Source organism: Lates calcarifer, linkage group LG13, assembly GCF_001640805.2.
Source record: "Lates calcarifer isolate ASB-BC8 linkage group LG13, TLL_Latcal_v3, whole genome shotgun sequence".
Lineage (NCBI taxonomy): Eukaryota > Metazoa > Chordata > Actinopteri > Centropomidae > Lates > Lates calcarifer.
Genome location: NC_066845.1, coordinates 20,176,669 through 20,198,131, shown reverse-complemented (window position 1 = coordinate 20,198,131; position 21,463 = coordinate 20,176,669). Strand labels below are relative to the sequence as shown.

The 21,463-nt window shown below is 38.5% G+C and overlaps 1 protein-coding gene across 1 annotated transcript; it reads right to left on the bottom strand.

Moving 5' to 3' along the window:
- Positions 1–5,211: 5,211 nt before the first annotated feature.
- Positions 5,212–18,807, bottom strand: zgc:110329 (uncharacterized protein LOC550500 homolog). The gene is made up of 8 exons (XM_018669721.2): positions 18,492–18,807; positions 15,579–15,764; positions 12,874–12,948; positions 12,598–12,693; positions 11,032–11,148; positions 9,986–10,036; positions 9,297–9,413; positions 5,212–6,427 (listed from the first exon to the last, which is right to left on the bottom strand). Exons 1-8 carry the CDS (start codon positions 18,576–18,578, stop codon positions 6,092–6,094), a joined length of 1,065 nt encoding a protein of 354 aa, XP_018525237.1. The 5' UTR covers positions 18,579–18,807; the 3' UTR covers positions 5,212–6,091.
- Positions 18,808–21,463: the final 2,656 nt, after the last annotated feature.

The following is a 21,463-nucleotide window of genomic DNA, read 5'->3' as shown; positions in this document are numbered from 1 at the left end:
ATGATAGATGGCATTGATAAACTTTCTTTCTAAAAAAACTCTTTCAGCTTGTTCAGTTGATTGTGCCGATGATAATCCCCCTGCCTCTCCTCACATTGTACAAACTCATAGAGCGGAGACGACTAGAGGGAGGCTATTAAAGGTAGTCTGTTAAAACCTAATGGAGTGGGACTGCAGATCTGAGGAAGTACAGCTATAAAGAGTGCTGAATCCATAAAGAGGTTAAGTAGGAGGATGAGACACAGGGGACACATATGACAAGACGCCCCTGTGTAACCATCCAATTGAAGCAATATGTAGCCTTGATACCCTGTGGGAGAAGCCTCTGGTAAAAGTATGAAATCTGTCTTTTTACTCCACAGCACATGGAGCGTTCAGTGTGAAATTGACTGCAGACTGCTTGCTCAAGCTTACCCCATAACTGAAGCCAGATACATAGGTAATTCAATCAAGGGTACACAAGGGTATGGACACTTGTCTGTCCTGCTAATATTAAGAGGGAGTGGGAGCTACAGAGACTAATGTGATGATGTGTGACAGTATGTTCTTTATACAGGGAAAATAATAGCAGTGACTACAGCCGTTCAAAATACAATTGCACATTGGGAAGAATTTGGCAGAATCCTGCATTAACATGAACTTAAAAAAAACATATAATAACAGAGATCCTAGAGCCCTCTGATGGGTGTTAATTGGGTAACTCTTCATTGAATTCCTATATTGAATTCTTCACCTGCAGCCTGATACCTAGCAGCCATTAAGATGCATTGCAATGTGGTTGAATATAAGTAAATATTTTTACTAGTGCTGTACTTGTACTTTACTTGAGTATTTCCATTTTTCTGCTACATATTAATGTCCCTTTCTACTGTCCCTTTTTACTGCAAACTACTGTTACTAGTTACTTTGCAGATTAAGACTTTACATACAAAATGTATGATCATCTTATAAATTGTGAGTCATTAGTATATATTAATCTGCCTAGCAGAGTACAAAGCTGTTAAAATTAGCCCACTTTCACCAGTTACAGTACTAAAATGCCTCTTACCATTTGAAAGAGGCCATTCAGATGCACGTTGTGTGCTTTTACATTGGATACATAAAGTACAATTTGCTGACAATATTTATTAAATTCAATTTATTTCAATTCAGTTTACTTACATAGCACCAAATCAGAACACACATGATCTCTGAGTTGTTGTAAGATCAAGACCTTGCAATGTAATGGAGAGAAACCCAACAGTTCCCACCATGAGCAAGCACTTCACCAATGGAGATGAGAAACTCCCTTTTAACAGGAAGAAACCTCCAACAGAACCAGGCTCAGGGTGGGGAGCTGTCTGCCTTGACTGAGAAAGAGGACAGGAATGTAGCTGTGTGTACTGTTGTATTCAAGCACTGTCAAGCATTGGTTGTTATAATGATAATAATAATAGTGTTAATAGGTGTAATAGTGTTATTGATAATAACAGCAACAGTGATGGCAATGCCAATTAACAGTAATGATAATAACAATAGTGAAATTACCAACAATGATGATGAGTGTTGAGTAGTAGGAGCAGATCCGTAGCCTGCAGCTCCGGAGTCAGAGATACTTGCAGAGTGAAGACAGGGAGAAAAACTACAGGAGAGAGAAGACACAAAGGTAACGACGGGCAGTGGTGTGATGTGAACATATGGAGAAGGAGAGAGAAAAGAGAAGTGTTCAGTGCATCATGTGAGTCCCCCCAGCTGCTTCGACCCAAAGCAGTATAACTAAAGGATGGTTCCGGGCTCGGCTGGAGCCCTAACTATAAGCTTTATCAAAGAACAAAGTTTTAAGCCTAATCTTAAATATAGAGATGGTGTCTCCCTCCTGGACCTAAATCTGGAAGAAGATTCCACAGGAGAGGAACCTGATAGCTGAAGGCTCTGCGTCCCATTCTATGCATGGAAACTCTAGCGACCACAAATAAACCTGTATTTAAAACAAAGTGTTCTATTGGGATACCAGTGTACAATGAGGTCCTTAAGACATGATGGCACTTGGTCATTAAAGTCTTTTGTACATAAGGAGAAACAATCCTGTTCTGGATTCATGTACATTTACTTCAGTAGGATTTTGGATACAGGACTTTTATTTGTAATAGAACATTTCTTCACTATTGTATTGGGACTTGTACATAAAGGGGCTGAATACTTCCACTACTGATTTAGGGGTTACACTGATTCAGGATCTTCGCTTTACATACAACACTTAGTATTTAGTAGTAGTATTAATACTAGTATTCACATTTTCCTTATGCTCTTACTCCACCACATTTCTGAGAGACATGTTGTACTTTTAACACCACTACATCTAACACCTTACATTAAAAGTTAAGATTGAACATACAACAAAACATGAATTTATAAAACACTGATAGTGTGCAGTGTCACAACAGCCAGATCATACATGAATCACAAAACAAAACACATCACTACATATATATAATGTTGGTAATCTGTACATGGTGGTTGTAAGTCTGGTATATATCATATATTGTCTTCACTTGCTATAGCATGGTGCTTTGTTGGAATTACACAGATGAGGTATAGGAAAACAGTGAATCTGTATACACGCAGGTATGTACAGGTATCAAAAATACACAAATGTGTGCAGATGTAACAGATCAACAGCAAGATAATTATGATAAAATAAACAAAAAAATTATTGTTATGGTTAATAATTTGCATTTAAACAGAATATAAAATATGAAATAACAATGCATGAAATCTGTTGTATTCTTATAGATTAAACAACCCATACAAATATAAAGCACTTAAAATTAGCTCCATCTTGACCAGCTAGAAAAATCAAACTACCACTTATATGTTAATGCATTAATAGTAATAATGCAATAATTCTATATCAAAATGGTCCATTCGATATGAATACCTTTAGCTTTTGATATGTGTAATTATCTTTTAGTAATAATACTGCACTTTTGTTTTGAATGCAGGTCTTGTAGTGGAATAGTTTTATAATGTGGCCTTGCTGCTTTTACCTTAATATCTGAATATTTCTTTCACCACTGCTGTACATTGCCAGCATTATAATATGGAGCAGAGATAAAATAAGCATCATTAGAAGACTTGACCAAATGATATATTTGTGGTTATGATGAGTCATGTTTGTTTGTTTGTTTGTTTGTTTTTGATCGTGTTGATCTGTGGTGGCAGATATTCAGACATACCTTGGTATTAAATGAACTCTGTTTTTCCTCATCTATTCTAAGAAACACATTCACATCTTAGCATGAATACTGGGAATAATGTAATGATCAAAAACAGGATTATATCAGCTACCTGTTCTGCGGTTCACCAGCTCTTGTGATCATATGGCTGTAGGTTGCTGACAGTATGTACTGGTAGCTGCTGCAATGACTGGTGTAATTTCAGCAATTTTCAAAGAATCCTGAAAATTGTACATTATTATCTGAGCTCCATAAATATGCTCTTTGAGACAAGTGTTATTGATACTGAGCCTACAAGTTCCTAAGCCTGTTGTCTGATAGATAAGGGTGTGGAAACTGTGTGTGTGTGTGTTTCCTCTTCTGATTGTAACAACAAAAATCCTGTCCATATTATCATAATAACAGCTTGTTTGGATGTGCGCACATCCTGCGCTTAGGCCATTGAGGGTTTTTATTTCTTTTTGTTTTTTTTTTTTGTTTTTTTTGCTGACGCAATTCATCCCCTCATTATCCCACCTGCTGTCTCTTGATCATTGTGATGAGGGAGGAAGAGAGGTGAGAAGTGGATGAGGAGGGATGACCTGCAGAAGGAGCAAGAGCTGTGTGCATTAATGCGCAACTTGTGAATTGAATTAGTATGGCTGGTGTATCTCAGCCAGAGAGAGAGCTTTAAGGAGGCATTGTGTGAAAACAGGGGAAGGGGGAAACAAGAACACGTGGAGATCAACCTTTGTAAAATGGTGAATAAATTAGTAGATGCACTTAAAAATTCTGCCCTATGAATAAACATGCTATGCATTCTGGGCACTCTTAGTCCAGTCAGGATCAAAGATTCAAGGTTGACCTACACACCTTAGTTTTTGTCACTGTCCAACAATATACAGTGGCTTCAGAAGGTATTCAAGCAAATTCACTTATTGCATTTTATTTTGTTGTATATTGAACTGTATGTGGATAAAGCTGCCATTTCTGCCCATCAACACACAACAATTCATAATGCCTTAGCCATTTTTGTGAATTTATTTAAAATCAAAAACTGAAATATCTCATTTATAAAAGTATTCGGACCATTAATTCAGTACTTTGTAGAAGGCCCTTCAGCAGCAATTACAGCTTTGAATCATCTTGGGTATGTCTCTATAAACTTTGCACACCTGGATTGAGAAATTAATCCCATTTTAAATCTGGCCTTTGGCTGAGCCAACCAGGGACAGTCAGAGGCTTGTCCCAAAGCCCTTAAAGCTTTGTCTTGGCTGTAGGCTTTGGGTCATTCTTGAGCTGAAAGGTAAAACCTTGCTCCAGTTTAAGGTCATGTAAACTCTGGAGCAGGTTTTAGAGTGATCATGGGGTTCTTGGTCATATCCCTGACCAAGGCCCTTCTTGCCTCAGTTTGCCTGCCTGATGATGAAGAATCCTAGTCAGCCCACTAACCCATGTTTATGGGCTACTGAATGTGGATTTGTGGGTTTGAATACTTTTCCAGTTATTTACTATTGTCTTTCTAAGTTTTGAGAGAACAGTACTGAAAGTAAGAGATATCAGTCATTAGGGTACAAATGATTTATTCAGAATAGTTTACCTTATTCAGCGATGCTCTTGGCTTCCTGTTTGCCCCAGATCAATGAACCTTGGATTGGATTTCATAGCATTCAGACTGCTTAGTTCCTGTTACTTCTTAAAGTATGAAAGCAATCATTTCACCCCTGGAGTTAGTTTTTTGAGGTAAGGCTCTGTGATTTGTTCTGGATTAGCATTTTCTTGAAGAGGAATTTAAATGACTAAATAATGCCTTTACAAACAAACTTTACTAGGTAACAATTTCCAATGAGATTTCAAGCAAGTTCCTTACTATTGCAAAATCACTGCTGTTGGTGAGTTAGAAGCTGGTGGGGGCAAATAGTCCTCTCTGGTGGCAGGAAAAATGTTTCAGTTTGCAGATGAAATGTATAGCATTCTTCATTATTTCGTCATGCAAAGCAGCAATGCACCACAAAAATCAGTAGACAAATTCAGCTTTATTGACAAGAACAATTGTGCTGATACAAGGCAGGAGCTAGGGGGAAGCTCAAAACAGTGCATAACTCAGATACAAAAAATCATCAGAGTAGCTTTTTATTGAATTTGTAGTCTGGATAATCCTTTTAGTTGTTCCTTTAAAAGATGGGAGGAATAAAAAGTTTAGTTTAAAAATGGAATTGACTGAAGTCCCCCTGATGAGAGCCTAACATGTAAACCAAGTTTTTTTTTTTTTAAACATACTTCATATACAGTACAAAACATGCATCCCATGTTACTTCACAACTATCAGTCTTACACTGTACACTGATTGCACAAAATCAAATACAAATCATAATAAAAAGAAATAATACACAAACTGTATACATCCGTCACAGATGCTACACGCAAGACATACTTGGCTATTCCTATTTCTCCAACACTGAAAAACGTCTTTTCAAGCTACCATTAATTTACACACCAAATATTACTGTCCTCTGACTACTGGGCTATTTTCAAAATAGCCTGAGGTAAGCTTTAGCACATGAGACACAGCTCAATTTCAAGGGCTAAAAAATTAAAAGTTAAATGTGATATACAGTAATGCCATAAATCTTTAAATATGAACTGTCACAAACAAAATGAAACATTTTTTTAAAAAGCCAATGTTGCATGTTGTTCTTTCAAATTTTGTTGTAAACAAATTCATCAACAAAGTGCCAAAGTACTTCTGATCCCTTTAGCTCACCAAATTTCTCTTGTTCCAATGACTGACATGTTCAACCATTAAATAGTGCAACACAACTCCAACAAAACGCAATGAATACGATGACAGAAAAAAGGCAAAAACCCAAAAGGCAAGAAAGGGCAAAAAAGACCACTCAGTGTTCCCTTTTCTGCTTCCGGCCAACGTCTACCTCGTCCAGCCCAGTGGCCGATCTGGACTGCTGCAGTTCTCGGAGCTGAGCGTGTGTTCGAGGCAGCTGTTTCTTGAGCTTCTCCAGGTGAACGTCAATGGGGTCGAGTTCAGGCTCGGCGGCAGGGACAGGCAGGTAGCCGCCATCCCTCGGCAGGCACATACACCATCCAGCGCCCGCCAGGTCCAGCTCGCTGTATTCAAACTCTGCCTTCTTCAGCTTGAAGTCCACCATGTCGACAGATTCGCTCATGTCCACCAGCAGGTTCCAGAACACACAGCTCAGGATGATGCCCAGCAGCTGCAGGGAGACATGGAGGCTTATTCATACAAATAATGTCAACATGTCTTGGGTCAATCTCTTATTTGTTTCATTAATAGATTTAATTTTTAGCCCTAGAGATGTCACAAAAGGCATAGATAACTTAAGCAATTTTTCAATGATCACAATTGTCATCGATTAATTTTCTGTCACTGACTAATTTATGAACCAATTAATAATTTCAGCACTAGGCAACTCAGCTAAAGACAACAACAGTCTGCAGGGAAAATAAGTACCAGAGGAAAACATATGAATGTTGGTGCCAAGTCTTTTACTGTGAAATAGGAGGAGTCATTAAAAATCTTATTAATTTTTAGAGACTAACTACTAAAGCTCTCACATGGCTTGGATGAAGATGAACAGATGAGTTATTAGTTTAAAAAAAACAACCCCTGCGCTAGAAAATATCTGGCTTTTTATTAAGTAGACAGATCAAGGTTGTATACATTAAGACATAAAGTGGTAAGTTAACTACAGTGTACATTCCAGCAAGAAACATCCAACCACTGAGGTTAAAATTCTGATACATAATGCTGCATGGGTCAATTTTGGATGAATTTAGCAACTATACCAAAGTGTTTTATTCATAACTGTCATATAACAACAAATCATTTTGAATTTGCTACAGCTGTGATTCACTCCTCTGATGGGCTTCTTTTCCATGGTAATGGCAGCAAAGGCTATGTTGACAAACACCCTGAACAATAGTCACACCTATGAAATATATGGCATTTGTTACTGTATATAATAATTGGAGAAGAAACAATATGATGGTGTATCAAAGCATACTGGATTGGTATCAGTTAGGGGTGTAACAATTCAATTAACTCACGATTTGGTTCGATACTTGATACAGGGCTCACGATTCGATACAGCCATGATACATCTAAGGATATATGAGGAGATTATCAAAACAAACTAAGATCTTAGAATTTTTATTTATTTCCTCTCAGTGTAAACTGCAAAAATAAAAACACTTATCTCAAATCTCTTGTTGCCACAAAACCCGGTACAGTGTTTTCCTTATTGTAAACTAAATTCCAGTTCAAATGTAAAGATAAAATCTTTCTTGCCATTATTCTATTATTCTGCTGACTACAGTGAAAGAACGGATACCATATTGACCATAATATAAGGCAACATTTTTCCCCTGGTAAAACTCATAGACTGTATAGTACAACTACATTTCCATTCATTACAACTGATATTCTTTTTGAATGGAGCGCGTATTAATATAACTACAGTACTTTAGAGTGTTGCGTTGTGGATTGTTTAGCCTAATTATGTTGCTAGGCTAGCAAGTGCTGTTGGTCCGTGTATAATGAATTTTTCAGAGTTAATCAGCCTTAAAAGTCTTTGGTTAGTTCAGTTTAACCTGCAGGAGTTTGTGAAGCTGCTGTAACATGTTCTGCTGTGACAGAGGAAATAAGAGGAAATAAATCAATGACGAGTGAAACTGAGTGAAATCGAGGTCACAGCATCTCCTGACATCTTTACTGCAGAAGTAAAATGCGGGGTAAATCTGTCAGCAGCCGAGAAATTATGCAAAGAGAAATAAGAGTGATAGAGGGGTCGATTTGTTACAGTCAGTCTGATTAGTGGTCACTAGGAGAGCTAGCTGTCTGCAGACTTCCGACTGAACAGAACCTGAAGCAGCCAGACACTGTTTCATTGTCAGAGGCTGTGGGAAGATGAGAAAATTGCAGTCCAAACCTATTCACTCGTTTCTTCTTTTACTAGTGTTATCTCATATGGCGCACAGTGTGATCACTCACAGAAGCATAAAGGATAACTTCAGGACTCAGCACTCACTTCATCAGTCAAATTACGATACAGTTTTCAGCATCACGACGTGTATCGCCACATTTTCGGAATCGCGGTGCATCGCGTCACAGCGCATTGTTACACCCCTAGTATCAATACCTTTGACAGGTTAAAATGACAAATGTTGCCAATGGCAGGTCGCATCAACTGTCACTAATTAATGTTAATTCCATGGGTTGGATAATGTTAAGGCCCTGATAAGGCCAAAATTAACTTGTGCATTGTCTGGTTTTTGTGCTCTCTGTACAACAGCAAGTGGACTGGAGTGTTCTTGTAGTCCCAACAACTCCAACACAGTGATACATCCTCTGTTTAGCGAATTATGTCATGCCAATTTTGAGAATCACATACTTCCAGTTACTCTTTCATTTCATATCAATAATTTAAGCTTGAAAATGGAATATTTTTGAATCAGGCCTTAGTGTTTAGATCAAGTACCATGTGAGGAATAAATTTTCAGATTTAGCCTGACGTTGTTCTGTTTCATAACATGATCAAAGTTACATTTTGATTTAAGCTTTTACTTGGTCGCCTGTAACCCAATATCTTCCAAGAAGACAGTGGTGTGAGGGTACTATGAACTGAAAGAGTGAGTGTTTATTCTTAGTTAGAGCTAAAATTTATTTTTCAATCGTGGTGCTGGAGAGAACAACTGCTGTTTATGCAAAAGTAATTCTCTCTGTGTGGGCTGTGACAAGTCTAAATTTGAGATTTAGATTTGTTGACATTGTAATGTATAGTAGACAAATTCAACTTTACCAAAAGGCATAAAGAAAATAAACTGTCAAGAACTGAATGAGTGAAGCAAGGTTTTGTCAAGTTTCAGTTTGGGAGTGTTAAATCTGATGTGAATTATTTGCCAGGCAGTGTTGGGAAGACAACTGAAATGTGAATTAGCTTTAAGAGTAAAGGCAGAGTTTAGAGTTCAAATATCACGGCTAAGTTGGAAAGGTGCATCTGCTTGAAATGAGGGCTGTAGAGGAAATTTAGCTTCAGTGAGTCTATACTATAAGTTTTAAATTACCTGTGGCAGCCCAATGGCACAGCAGAGTGCAACAGTTATTCCAATGTTGTCACTCATCCAGAGGTTGACTGCATGGATGCAGCCTCGCACATGGATCAGGTCATGCAGGGTTTCACGCTGATGCACAGAACAGAGGAAGACAACAAAAGGAAAGTTTTCAAGTTTGAACTTATTCTTGAACAGCCTTGAATAAAAATCATCTCCCAACTTCTTTGCTGCAAAAACAGACTGGGACCAAATCAGCTGTTAAGCTGCCAAGAGTTACAGTTGTCACAGAGGAACTCAGACAGTCTGAAAATGCTAACTGCCAGAAAAAAAATCATTGTGCCTACTTAAAAAGCCTGACAAGAGGATGTGTGAGTATACTGACTAAATGACAATTGTGAGATTTATATTCTGCTTTAGTGTCATGTTTAACTTTTACAAGAGTTTAGGCTTCAGAGATATAGACTCTCTTCACTTAGACTAACAGTATCTCAGGAAAACTGGCCCCAAAAAACAAGTCTTGAGGTGTTGGGAAAAGTGTCAGAACAGTGGGTGTAACAGGTCAACAAATGAACAGTTTTCCAAGCAGGTCCAAAAATGTCATCATAACCTTCACCGCATGATACGTCCATGCTGTGTTGGGAATCAGAGATAGAAAAGCCAATGGATGACATTAGTCTTCAATAACCAGGAGTTCCTCTTACCTGTTTATCCAGAGTCTGGTAACCACATAGAGTGTTGATGACCTCTCCCACCTGCGCAAAGGGGCAAGATTTAGAGTCAAAAACAAGATTTTGACTGAGCTAAGATGGACAGAGACAACACCATGGCGGACATATGAGAAAGTAATGCTCCTCACAAGGGGGTGCACCAGTCCCCTGCCAGCTAGAGCATGAATTTAAGCCCTTGCAAAATGGTTTCAGCCCCGAAAGGTAGGAACTGATATCAGCAGAAACCTGGCCAATGTTCAGCTTTTCTAATCAAGTCCTCTATCTTTGGTGTGTGTGTGAGAGTACTGGATGATTCTGTCGTTAATTTCTCCAGCACAGCTCCACTGCTTCCAGAGACCGTATCAGTGCTTTGAGCCAGGGCACAGGAGTGATACCAGGCATATGGAGGGTGGAGGGGGCCATGAGGGACCAACATTTCATTTCAAGAGAGAAATCTCCCAAAGGCTATATAACTTTGAATCGCAGTATGTCTCCTGTTAGCTGGGCAAGGCGCTTCTCTTGGAATGAAATATGTCTCTGTAGTGTAGATAATAAGTGTCCCTTCTTGCTATGATAAAGCAGCAGATGTCACTAATTCTGTGGACAGTTCCTGGATCTCGATCATTTGTCAGGAGGGTCTAAGATTATCTAACAGGATGGATGTCTGCAACAGGCCCTGGTAACATCACAGACACTCCCTCTGGATCACATGGTATCAATACTTGCTAATTAACTGGCTGAATTAGTTACTCTGAAATGTGTCCTCATCTTAGAGTAGAAATCAAGTCTGTGCAAACAGAGGGAGATAGGAATTTAATTAGAGTTTACTTAGTTTACATTTCAGATTATGGCCTTCCAAACATGCACTAATTTCACTGCATATATATGGGTTCACTTGGTCCTAAAAACTGTCCAATCAGTGACTTGCTTGTCAGCCCTCTTGGTTTATTTAATAGATCAGTGTGAACATGAACCACACTAGACTTGAACTAAAAAGCATGTGAAGGCCTGTTTGCTCAATGTGTGTTGCCAACACTCACCTTGCCGCGAACACAACAGGTGTATGGAACCCCACAGGCTAGCGGACCAGTACCATTGCAGAAATGGTACTGGTTGACCCCCCAGTCTTTGTACTCATCCCCTCCACAACATGAAAACTGGAAAACAAAACAGTAAGAAAACAAGGCCATCAGCAACCAAGCATGCAATGAAAACAAAGGTTAATCCCAAATTAACATGTGAAAACAAGCTCAAGTTTCAGATCTCTTGAAGTGAAACAACCTGCTGAGTTACAGCCTCTGCTGTGCAATCCACACCTCTGTTTCACCTCAATCCTCCAGCCCAGACAGACAAATTATCTCTCTGTATGTCTAATTCCTACAGAAGACTTAAGTCGATGTGGAGATAACAGCATTGGAAAACCGGTATTAATGTGAAGACTGCACAGGTTCTGACAATCAATTAAAGGCTGCCAGAGTACTACTCAGACTAAATTCAATCAAGTGTCCAACATGTTGAGACACCTCTATCTTTGCAATTGCCTGAACGCAGCAGCATGCTGTTATACCAGGCTACTAGCTGTGTAGATAAGACATTTTTACAAACAGTGGAAAGAGGACACAAGCCAGGAAGCAGGACTTGTTGCCATCACTATTGATGCAGGTGATGAAAAAACAGCGAGGATCCCTTGATAGAACTGTTCCAACTGAGAAAATGGTGTTCAAGAAGCAAAAGGCTATTTTCTGATCTCCTGGTCAAAGTGTAAATATCCATTGCAGCCATTCCTTTTGTAGTTCAATAAATAATGACTATGAACCTATACAGTATATGAAATATGTATCTCAAATAAAGAGAAAAAGAAACATTTGCTAAATATCCACATCCATTTTCCTTTTATAGCAGCAGGCTGCCACAATGAAGTTGTCATTGCAGCACACACCACTGTATCTTTTTGCTGTTCTAAAAGCTACTGGCAGATTTCCTAAAGTCTGCTTTTAGAGGAGCAAAGTGACAGAGAGAGAACCATCTTTGATCCAGGTACTTGAACCATTAGAATGAGTGAAACTGGAGATCTCGTTAGTCTATAAGACAGACAGGAAGATCACTAATTAGAAAAACTTCCAAGCCATAATACTACTAAGACAGCTAACATGTTTTAGTTAGTACTTGTCTTGTTGGTTATGTTCAGTATGTTATGAAATTACAACATACCAAAAGGGATTTAAGGGGCAGTTATTTGTGTGCTTGTTGGCTTTTCTTTTAATCGGCACCATGCCACAACTCCAAAGATAAACAATACTGAAATCAACGTGCATGTCATCTGTGATGTGCACCTGAGCTAGGTGCTGTACTGCCTGGATTAAAATGCAGGATAACAACTAACTGACTGAAAGGAAAATACTAATAAATCTACATTAAAGCTCTGAATAATGCACAGAGAGTCCTTGTGAAAGCATTGTGTGAAGTGTACCCGCATCTTTCTATCACAATACTGTGAGATCATACAATCTTTGAACAATACCTGTATACAAATTCTAAAGATTAGTACAATCCTCAAATGTAATAAATGTCATTCTAATACATCCATATCACACATATCATACAACCTTTTGTTGCACATAGTCCAAGATGTTTTTGAAGTCCAGATCATCGTAGTAGTGTTTAATTCCTTCTCGTATGCTGCTCTGAAACAAGGCAGATGTCTAAATAAAATGGAGAAAAGCAGAGACACAGAGGAGAGGTGGTCATTGTTATTAGTACTGACAAATATGATGCCAATCAGAAAATGCCGTGAAGTGACCTGACTGTGACTAGAAGGTATCATTAAGGGTAGTATATAGGGATGTACAGGCCATATAAACAAGTGACACGAAGACGTTTACCTTCTTTTCAAAGATGAGAGCTGTGGTGAGTGCTACTGCCTGGAGAAGCAGCAACACACAGAGAACACAGAGGAACTGCGGAGGAAAAAGACAAGATTCATACAGCATTCCCATGGTATGTATATAGCAATGGGAGCAAGAAAAACTACTTAATATTGTAATTTCCCAATTACTTAATTCAACATGAGACGTCCTGAAAGATTAGTATCATGACTGATTTTGAAATATTTTAATGGCTCATCTATCCATCCATCCAACCACCCATCAACTATATCTGCTTATCCCATTGAAAGGGCTGGAGCCTGTCCCAGCTGACATTGGGCGGGAGGTGGGTACACCCTTGGTCCCCCAGTCAACCACAGGGCTGATACACAAAGACAGACAACCATTCACTCTCACTTTAGTTTCAGTTAAAATATCCCTGATCAAATGCCAATCCATCCTTTACTGCACTCTACTGCCTATTCTAGTGTTGTAAAGCTGCTTGACATCTAGGCTTGACAATGTTCCGGAGAGCTTTCTGTGATGACGCAGAATGCTTGATTTTCTTAGTCTTCAAGTGCCCCTACAAATGTTGGAGGGGGTTGAGGTCAGGTGACTGTGAAAGAGAGTCCATGGCAGTCAGGACTCCTTGCTAAGTTCTTGCAAAGCTATGAGGGTCATTTGGGGTCATTATCCTGCTGCAGTATGAACTGTTTCCACAAAGATGTAAACCAGAAGGTAGAACGTGTCTTTGAAGAATGGACTGGTACTTCTCCTTGGTCAGGGTGTAGTCAGTTTGGTGCAGGTGTCCACTTCCAGAATAGGCAAAACACCCCCAGACTTGAATATTCTCACCACCACATTTCACTGTCATTTTGATACACTGCGGTATAGATCTCTCCTGTTCATCCCCCTACATACACCTTTCTGTTACTGCCATAAATTTCAAACTTTGTCAATAAATAGGATTTTTTTTCCAGTCATCCACTGTGAAAAGCTGGTATTTCTTATCCCACCCCAAGCATTTGTTCTTGTTCCCCTGGGAGAAGTGTCCTGAGAAGAAATTGCCACTCATCCTCTGAGACTCTGAGACACTACAAGACTTCTTTTGACAGTACTTTTGCTGATGGGAATGTTGTGTTATTTATTTAGCGAATTCCGTATCTGTGATTAAGTTGCTTTTCTATCTCTCAGGGACTTATACTTGATGTATTGATCTTCTAATGGTGTGGTCACTTTTGGTCTACCTGAACGTGCTTTGGATACAAGTGATCCAGTTTCTGCAAAGGATTTTTAGAATTCCATGCACTGCCCCTTTAGAAGCCTTTACTCTAGCCATTATATGATACTGAAAGCCACTCTTTGCTTAGAATAACTATTTGACTTCTGATACTTTCACTTAGTTCTGATGCAATTTTCCCTCTATCACAATGCTACTTAGTAAGTGATTATTATCACATATTCTTGGTTTAGTTACATGGTGCACTGGACAGTTGATTCATTTAGATAAATGTAAGTATTCAATATTTTTTTTAGCAGATATTATATTAAATATATATTAAAAGGCCTCAGATTGGAATTAGGATAGAAACCTCAAAGCTGGGACAACCCTAGAAAAAACTGCTCTTATACATGGAATACTTGATGAGAAGATTTTAAATGATAAAAAAATTTAAAGCTTGGTTTAACATACCTACCAGTGCTGAGAGAAGCAAATATCAGCACATGAAGGAACATTCCCAGCAAATAACATTAACTTTATGGCTTCCTCAGTATGACATGAATCCTTCTTCATCAAAGCATAACCAGAGACATCACTGACTTCCTTTTTTATGTCAAACTTTTAATCCCTTTTTTCAGTTCACGTTATTTAGCCAAAACTAATTAGATAGTTGCATAGCAACCACAGTAATATATCCCTGCTCCCTATGAGCTCTGCTGTTGCTGGAAACACCAACAGCTGTGCTTTTGCATTTGAGGAGGAAAAAGGCGTCCGAAGAGATCAGTTGTTGTTTTATGAACTGCTGCTGTTGTGCAAATTCTGAGTGCATATGTTTAAACACATATATGTTTGTAGAGGTACCTCTGAATTTTTCATTTTCTGTTGTATTCCCCACTACCTCACTGATTTTTTTTTCACTCAGTTCACAACCAAAATTGTATAAAATACAGAAAATTCAACCAGAACAACAGCCATAATTAACCAGAATGTTACATGTAAACTATTAGTTTAATGTAATCAAATTAAATTAGTGCAGTCCAATACTTATCTTCATGAAGGTTATAATGTTCAGTTTGTATTGATGCTGTTTTAGAGAGGTGCTGTATGATCCTTTTGGAGGCTGCAGTTTGTGGTGCTGTTAAGTTGTATTACATTATACAGAAACTTGTGTATTATTTTGTCAGCCCCATTTATATCAATAAAGGTAGGCTAAATAACAGAAACACTGCTCTGTAGAATGCAATACAGTTCAACAACACCCCAAACTATATCCTCCAAAAAGATCATACAGTTGAAGAAACACCTCTCTAAAATAATTCCAATATAAACTGAACACCATAACCTTCATGAAGGGATGATTTATTTCAGGATTGCTGTGTTAGACTGCATTAGTTTTAGCTAAAGATACCAAATACACTGCCAACTGTGTGCATATCAAGTACAACAAACTTCAAAACCTGCAGTAATTTGCACCCCCTTCTCTCTCCACCATCATCCCTACCATGTGCAGCAGGGTCTTGTTGTCCCTGAGGGATCCAACCATGCCCACCACCGACACCGTGAACATCACCAGACCCAGCAGGATGAGCACCACAGCAGGAGCAAGGAAAAGACCCTCCAGGGTTCGATTCTTCTGCCTTTCCACTTCAGCATACACCCCCACACACAGCACACAAAGACCCACCAGCTGGGGGGAGAGAGAGAAGGGGAGGGGTTGTGAAATAAACAGCTTAACAATCCTCAGTATGAAGGACAAATAGTGACACTTTGAACTACATATTTGTTCCCATACGTCTATGGGGTGTAGTATAGCTATCTGATAAACAAAGTCAAGTAAAAAGTGCAATAATTTCCTTTTCCTGAGATGAAGTGAGGAGCACGTATTAAGTGATATAAAATGGAGAATCTTAAAATTATAAGTACAGCATTTTCCGCTTATTTTTTCCGCTAATTAGGCCTAACCCTTTGTGTACATTGAAAAATGTAAAATAATTTTCAAGAACATGTTGACAAATTAGTCAGATGGTGTGTCACAACCCTGTTTATGTTTAATTAATGCAAGTTCTACAACAAGAAAAGTAACAGCGTTTACATCCCTGCAACTGATTTTCAATTGGAAACAGAGGCAATCTTTCTTAAGTTGGATCCATCTACTTCAACTTCATTTACTGCCCACAACCCTCCATAAAGCACTGGCAGAAACATCTGGCTTGGTTCCCACTTCCAATGTTGCCCTCTCTACCTTCACTGGTGCAGTAATGAAGATAAGAATGACTAACAGACTGTATAGACTGGGATCTGATATCATCCTGGGGAAAAAAAAGTGCTTGCGTTGTATCAGTCATCATAGGACATAAGGAAGACCGTTTGTCCACAGTCTAAGGGTTTTTTAGCTGGATCCTGATGGGTTCTGATGGCTTACCAGTGATATTACGCAACAGCACAGGGGCCCAAGCAAAAGCCTGATCCATAGAATGTATGTCTTCAAGCTTTACAGTAGGGATGCACTTGAAGTTAGCAATCATTCTTCTGTAATATTCTAATAAAATGCTAACTGCTAATTAAAAATTTCAATATGAAAAATACAAGAGAAAAAAATCAACCAGACCTATTCATATTCCACTGGACACCTGCAGCCTTATTCCTGTTATAAGAATCCCACTTAAATTACATTAACTAAACTGCACATCAATAAAGGTAGCTTTAATTAAGTCTACAAGGTTTGCTTGGGTGTAAAGGAGCTTCTGTCTGCTGAGCTGAGCTGAGCTGCACCGCACTTTCACAGCAGTAAAAGGGAGAGATAGTAGAGGGGAGAGATGGATCATATGAAAGGGACTATGTAAGGCTAATGGAATCAAAACTACTGATGTTTTATATAGAAATACACACACACACACACACACACACACACACAAACACACGTTTGTGTATGAGTGCGTGTGTGTGTGTATGTCTGTACAGGTTGGTGGTTGTGCAAACATTATTCTGACAATGTTCCTGCAGATGAAGGTGGTGTAGGAGATAGAGGAGGAATGAAGCCACAAAAACCATAGTGGTTTGAAAGTGGGGTGATGAGGGTTGATGATGACTCATCTTTATTACTTCTTGGGCTGGTAATTTCTTCTTATTGGGCTGGTATTTTCTTCTTATTGGGCTGGTAATTAAAGTGACTGGTGTATCCCAAATTAACCTCAGCCATTTCAACAAACAAAAATATGACCCAAGGGGAAAATAATGAAGTCCCATGTTTGCTGGCACTTTGTTTGAATCTGTGCCTCACCTTGGCCAACCCATTTAAAATGGCCTTAACATGCTTAAGTTTATTTGAATATAATTTAAATTTGAATATACTGAAATAGCTAACTGTTATTCCAATTTATCCAGAATGCTCTACACAAGGAAGGACCAGATTTTCAAACGGAGTTTGGAGTAATTTTGTTTCTATACAACAAAAGATCACCTGTTAGCATGTTCAGGATAATATTTCTGGTATGTTTGGATCAAACAGATGACCATATGGATTACAATATTTAATATACTGTAAGTATATGATTCATTTAAATTAAAATATAAACCTGAATTTGTTGTCTGATCAACAAAGAAGTCTTTCAGTCTGCTCGTATTTTCTGTCGGCAAATCTATTTACCAACATTATCATCCCTTTAACTGGATCCAACGCCCTGCACCACCGTGCTGTTTGTTAGCCGGTGATCACTGTGTATTGTTTCAAATCTCAATGAAATTATTATTATGTCAGTATATTGTTCCGTCATTAGATTGCCTACAAATCTTGTATTAAGAGCAGATTAAGATTTAAGAGGAGGCCTAATGTCTGAAGTAATAATGCCTATCTTGTAAGCTAACGATTCACGAGCTAGCTAGTATCCAGAGAATTCCACACCAAATCCCATTTAAGATACAGCAACTAGCTATTAAATTGCTCAACAACGAATACACAACATTGTAATCATGATTTAGAACTTCTTCCTATTCAGTGCAGTCTCCTGGCAAATACGGAACGTGTTCTACCTTACATATGGTGATTAATTTCAATAAAATCTCAGTTATACCCTGTTTTACACTGCATCGCTATTTAGATGGAAGTTCGCTGGAAGTTCAGGCGAATTGGTATTTTAAATTGAAACTATAATCAAAAGAGACGGACTGGTTGTTCGGGGTATATGCCGAATTATACAGCAGATCGTCAAGATTTGCAGGATGCCCGCAGTTATATTCTACAAGATGTGTACGACCCTGTAGCAAATGATACATTTAAGTGCATTTGTTTTGAATGAAGTTTGGAGAGATGTGTGGTTCACGTCCAACAGCTACAATTGGCAGTCACTATTCCAACTCAATCGAACTTACTCTGGCGCATAGAATGCTGATGTCAATAAATGGACCAGAAACTTACCGAGAAGAGCATTGAGTAGACATTTAAGGTGAATTTAATGACGTAGTAGAAGTGGTTGGTTTTCCTCAATTCAGCGTAGGACGGCATGGCTGCTTGCGTTAACCAAGCTAGCTAACAAGCTAGCTAGCTATCCTTCGTTAAGTTAAGGCGATATCAAAATAATGTTATGGAATAATAAAATATAGTTAATGAAATGAAAGAAGCTAACAGAGCTAAATAAATTTGATACATGTAGCAACTCTCATTTCCCACATACTATTGTGGGTAACCACGGACACAAAACCACTTCCGTACGGCTGGCCAGTCCACGCTTTGTTTTGACTACATTCTTAAAGGGGCAGAGCACACAACCCCATAATTTAATTGGATTAAGCTGCCACAATGTGTTCTAAATTATTTTATGTTAGTGGTGTGTTATGCTTGATATATTTATTTAAAAATTAAAAATACACTGTTTATGGAAAAATTAAAACTATAACAATATAAAACAATTTCAACATTAAAAAGCAGCCTGTATTGTGACATTAAGTAAAGAAGTGCAGTATCACTCTGGCAAAACGGTGTGGACAAAAGAGAGAAAAATACAAAAATAAAAAAGCTATTTTTTTAATCAAGAGGATAAAACTATGAAGACCCCTGTAAAGAAACTGAATCACAGTGGTAGCAAGATAATAGCTAACAGGAATAGAGTATGAATAAGAATACTGCCCTGTGAAGCCTGTTTAAAGTAGTGCAATTCTTGTTGTGTTCCTTTTCTCTTAATGTCAGTTGACTGTAAAAAGGCTTATCCTGTCCTACTCTGTCCTGTCCAATCCCATCCTATCTCCTTGACCAAATATACATAAATCCTTCTACATAAATACAAATATACTTAAATGAAAGAAAAACATTTGATTAAGTAGCTCTGATAAAGTACAAGTGTAGCGTTACTAAGAGTATTTGTAATGCATTATTTCTAGAGCCAGTGAACAGTTAATCCCAGCTCTTGCTTCAAGTTGCATCAGTTGTCCCCACCACTTGTTGGGTTTATCTGGCACACTTATGACATCACTTCACAAATAGGTTTACACACCTGCCAAGCTGGTCATGTGTTAAATCACCTGAGTGACTGTCAGCACAACTGTTTCATCTTCTGAGATTCCAATTTTTTGAAGATGAATTGTGTTCTTATGAGTTATGAGTTGTTAATTTATAGTATAAATTGTCCCCACCACTTGTTGGTTGTAATTTATAGTATAAATTAACAAGAAGTTTCAGTTCCTGTTGACTTACTCAGACCTGAACAGAGGAACACCGATATGGTTGTTTCAAATTTCAAGTGGTGCACAACCTCAACCACTGTGCACACTCCAATATATGTGTCACAGAGAGAAGCATGTGCTAGCTACAAATCAAATCAATCATCAGGTTACATTTAATCAATTACTGTAGTCCTTCAACCAATGTTGTCCTTTTTCTGTGCAGACATCCACACTTATTAGGTCTCCCTGAGCAAGACATGGCCATTCTGTTGCTGACCCTGACCTCTGACCTTATAGTGGAGAAGGGGAGTCAATAGAATATTATATTATCAGATTCTCCCCTCTAATGGAAAGGTAGTGTATCTCTGTTGCATGTTGGGATTGCATCTATTCCTACATTACCATGAACATGAATAAGTGGGCAAAGAAGGAATGAATGATCATGCACTGCTTCTCTAACTCATCAGCATATTCATTGATCTTTGCTGAGGGAATTAATCTATCACCCCTGTGCACATTCTGAGGGTAATTAGGGTACCAGCAGGTCATCAAAGGCAACACACAGAGTCTCACATTCTTCACAAATAATTGAGTTTGAATTTTCAGTGGGAGGTAAAGGAACGTTTAGACCAAACTACTGAAAGCCAATCAATCTAAAGGTCAGAAATAACATTTGGAATTCAGAAATGTTTTCATGTTCCAGAGTCCCTCAGGATCATCGGCCAGACTGGGAGACAGTTTGCATGGAGTGAATTGACTTTAAATTCAGAAACCTGGCTCATTTCTTGTGCTAAGTCATCTGAATCCAGCACTTCCTCTGCCAGCCTCCTTTCCACTCTCCAACCACACACACACATACACACACACACACACACACACACACACACAGCCACTGCCTTTTGTCATTACTATAAGCTCTGAGCGACATATATAATTTTCACTGGTGTAAATATGAGTGTGAATTGTTGTTTGTCTGTATATGTTGCCCCTGTGATGGACTGGTGATCCATACAGGGTGTACCCCACCTCTGGCTCAATGTAACCAGAGATAGGCCCCAGCCCTCCCGCGATAAGCAGTATAGATAATGGATGGATAGATCATTGCCCCTATATTATTATATAACCTATTTTGTGTATTTTACACAGTGGATCATTTTATTCTCATTGCAGAAAGGAATGTGAATGTAATCTACTGTGTAAAACCACTTTATACCACCTCTTTGATGACCCCTTTCTGTCATGACATTAGGCTATTATCTGAAGTGAGATGAGAAAAAAAAAACACCTGTGACTGTCAGTCACCTATTCAACAGACCACAGGATGGGAACTACAGTTGTAGTAAATAAGGAAAAAAGTATATATATATATATATATATATATATATATATATATATATATATATGGATAGATAGATAGATAGATAGATAGATAGATAGATAGATAGATAGATGTAGGAGCAATTTTAGAGTGACCAAAGAGCCTGCATTTCTTTGAAATGTGGGAGGAAGCCTGATCCTAGAGCCATCTGGAGGCTCTTTCAGTAGTGTCTGAGGTGGTTCTGATGGCTCTCCTCTTTGCAGCCTTCCTGATGCCCAGCAGCATGAATGTTTTGCAGAGTGAAGCTAGTAATGCTTCTTCATCCAACCTTTATGTGGTGACCTCTTGCAGTTTGTGATATCTGGCCCTCTCTCTCTTGATGATCACCAGCTTTGATCAGCTGCTTTGAGGTT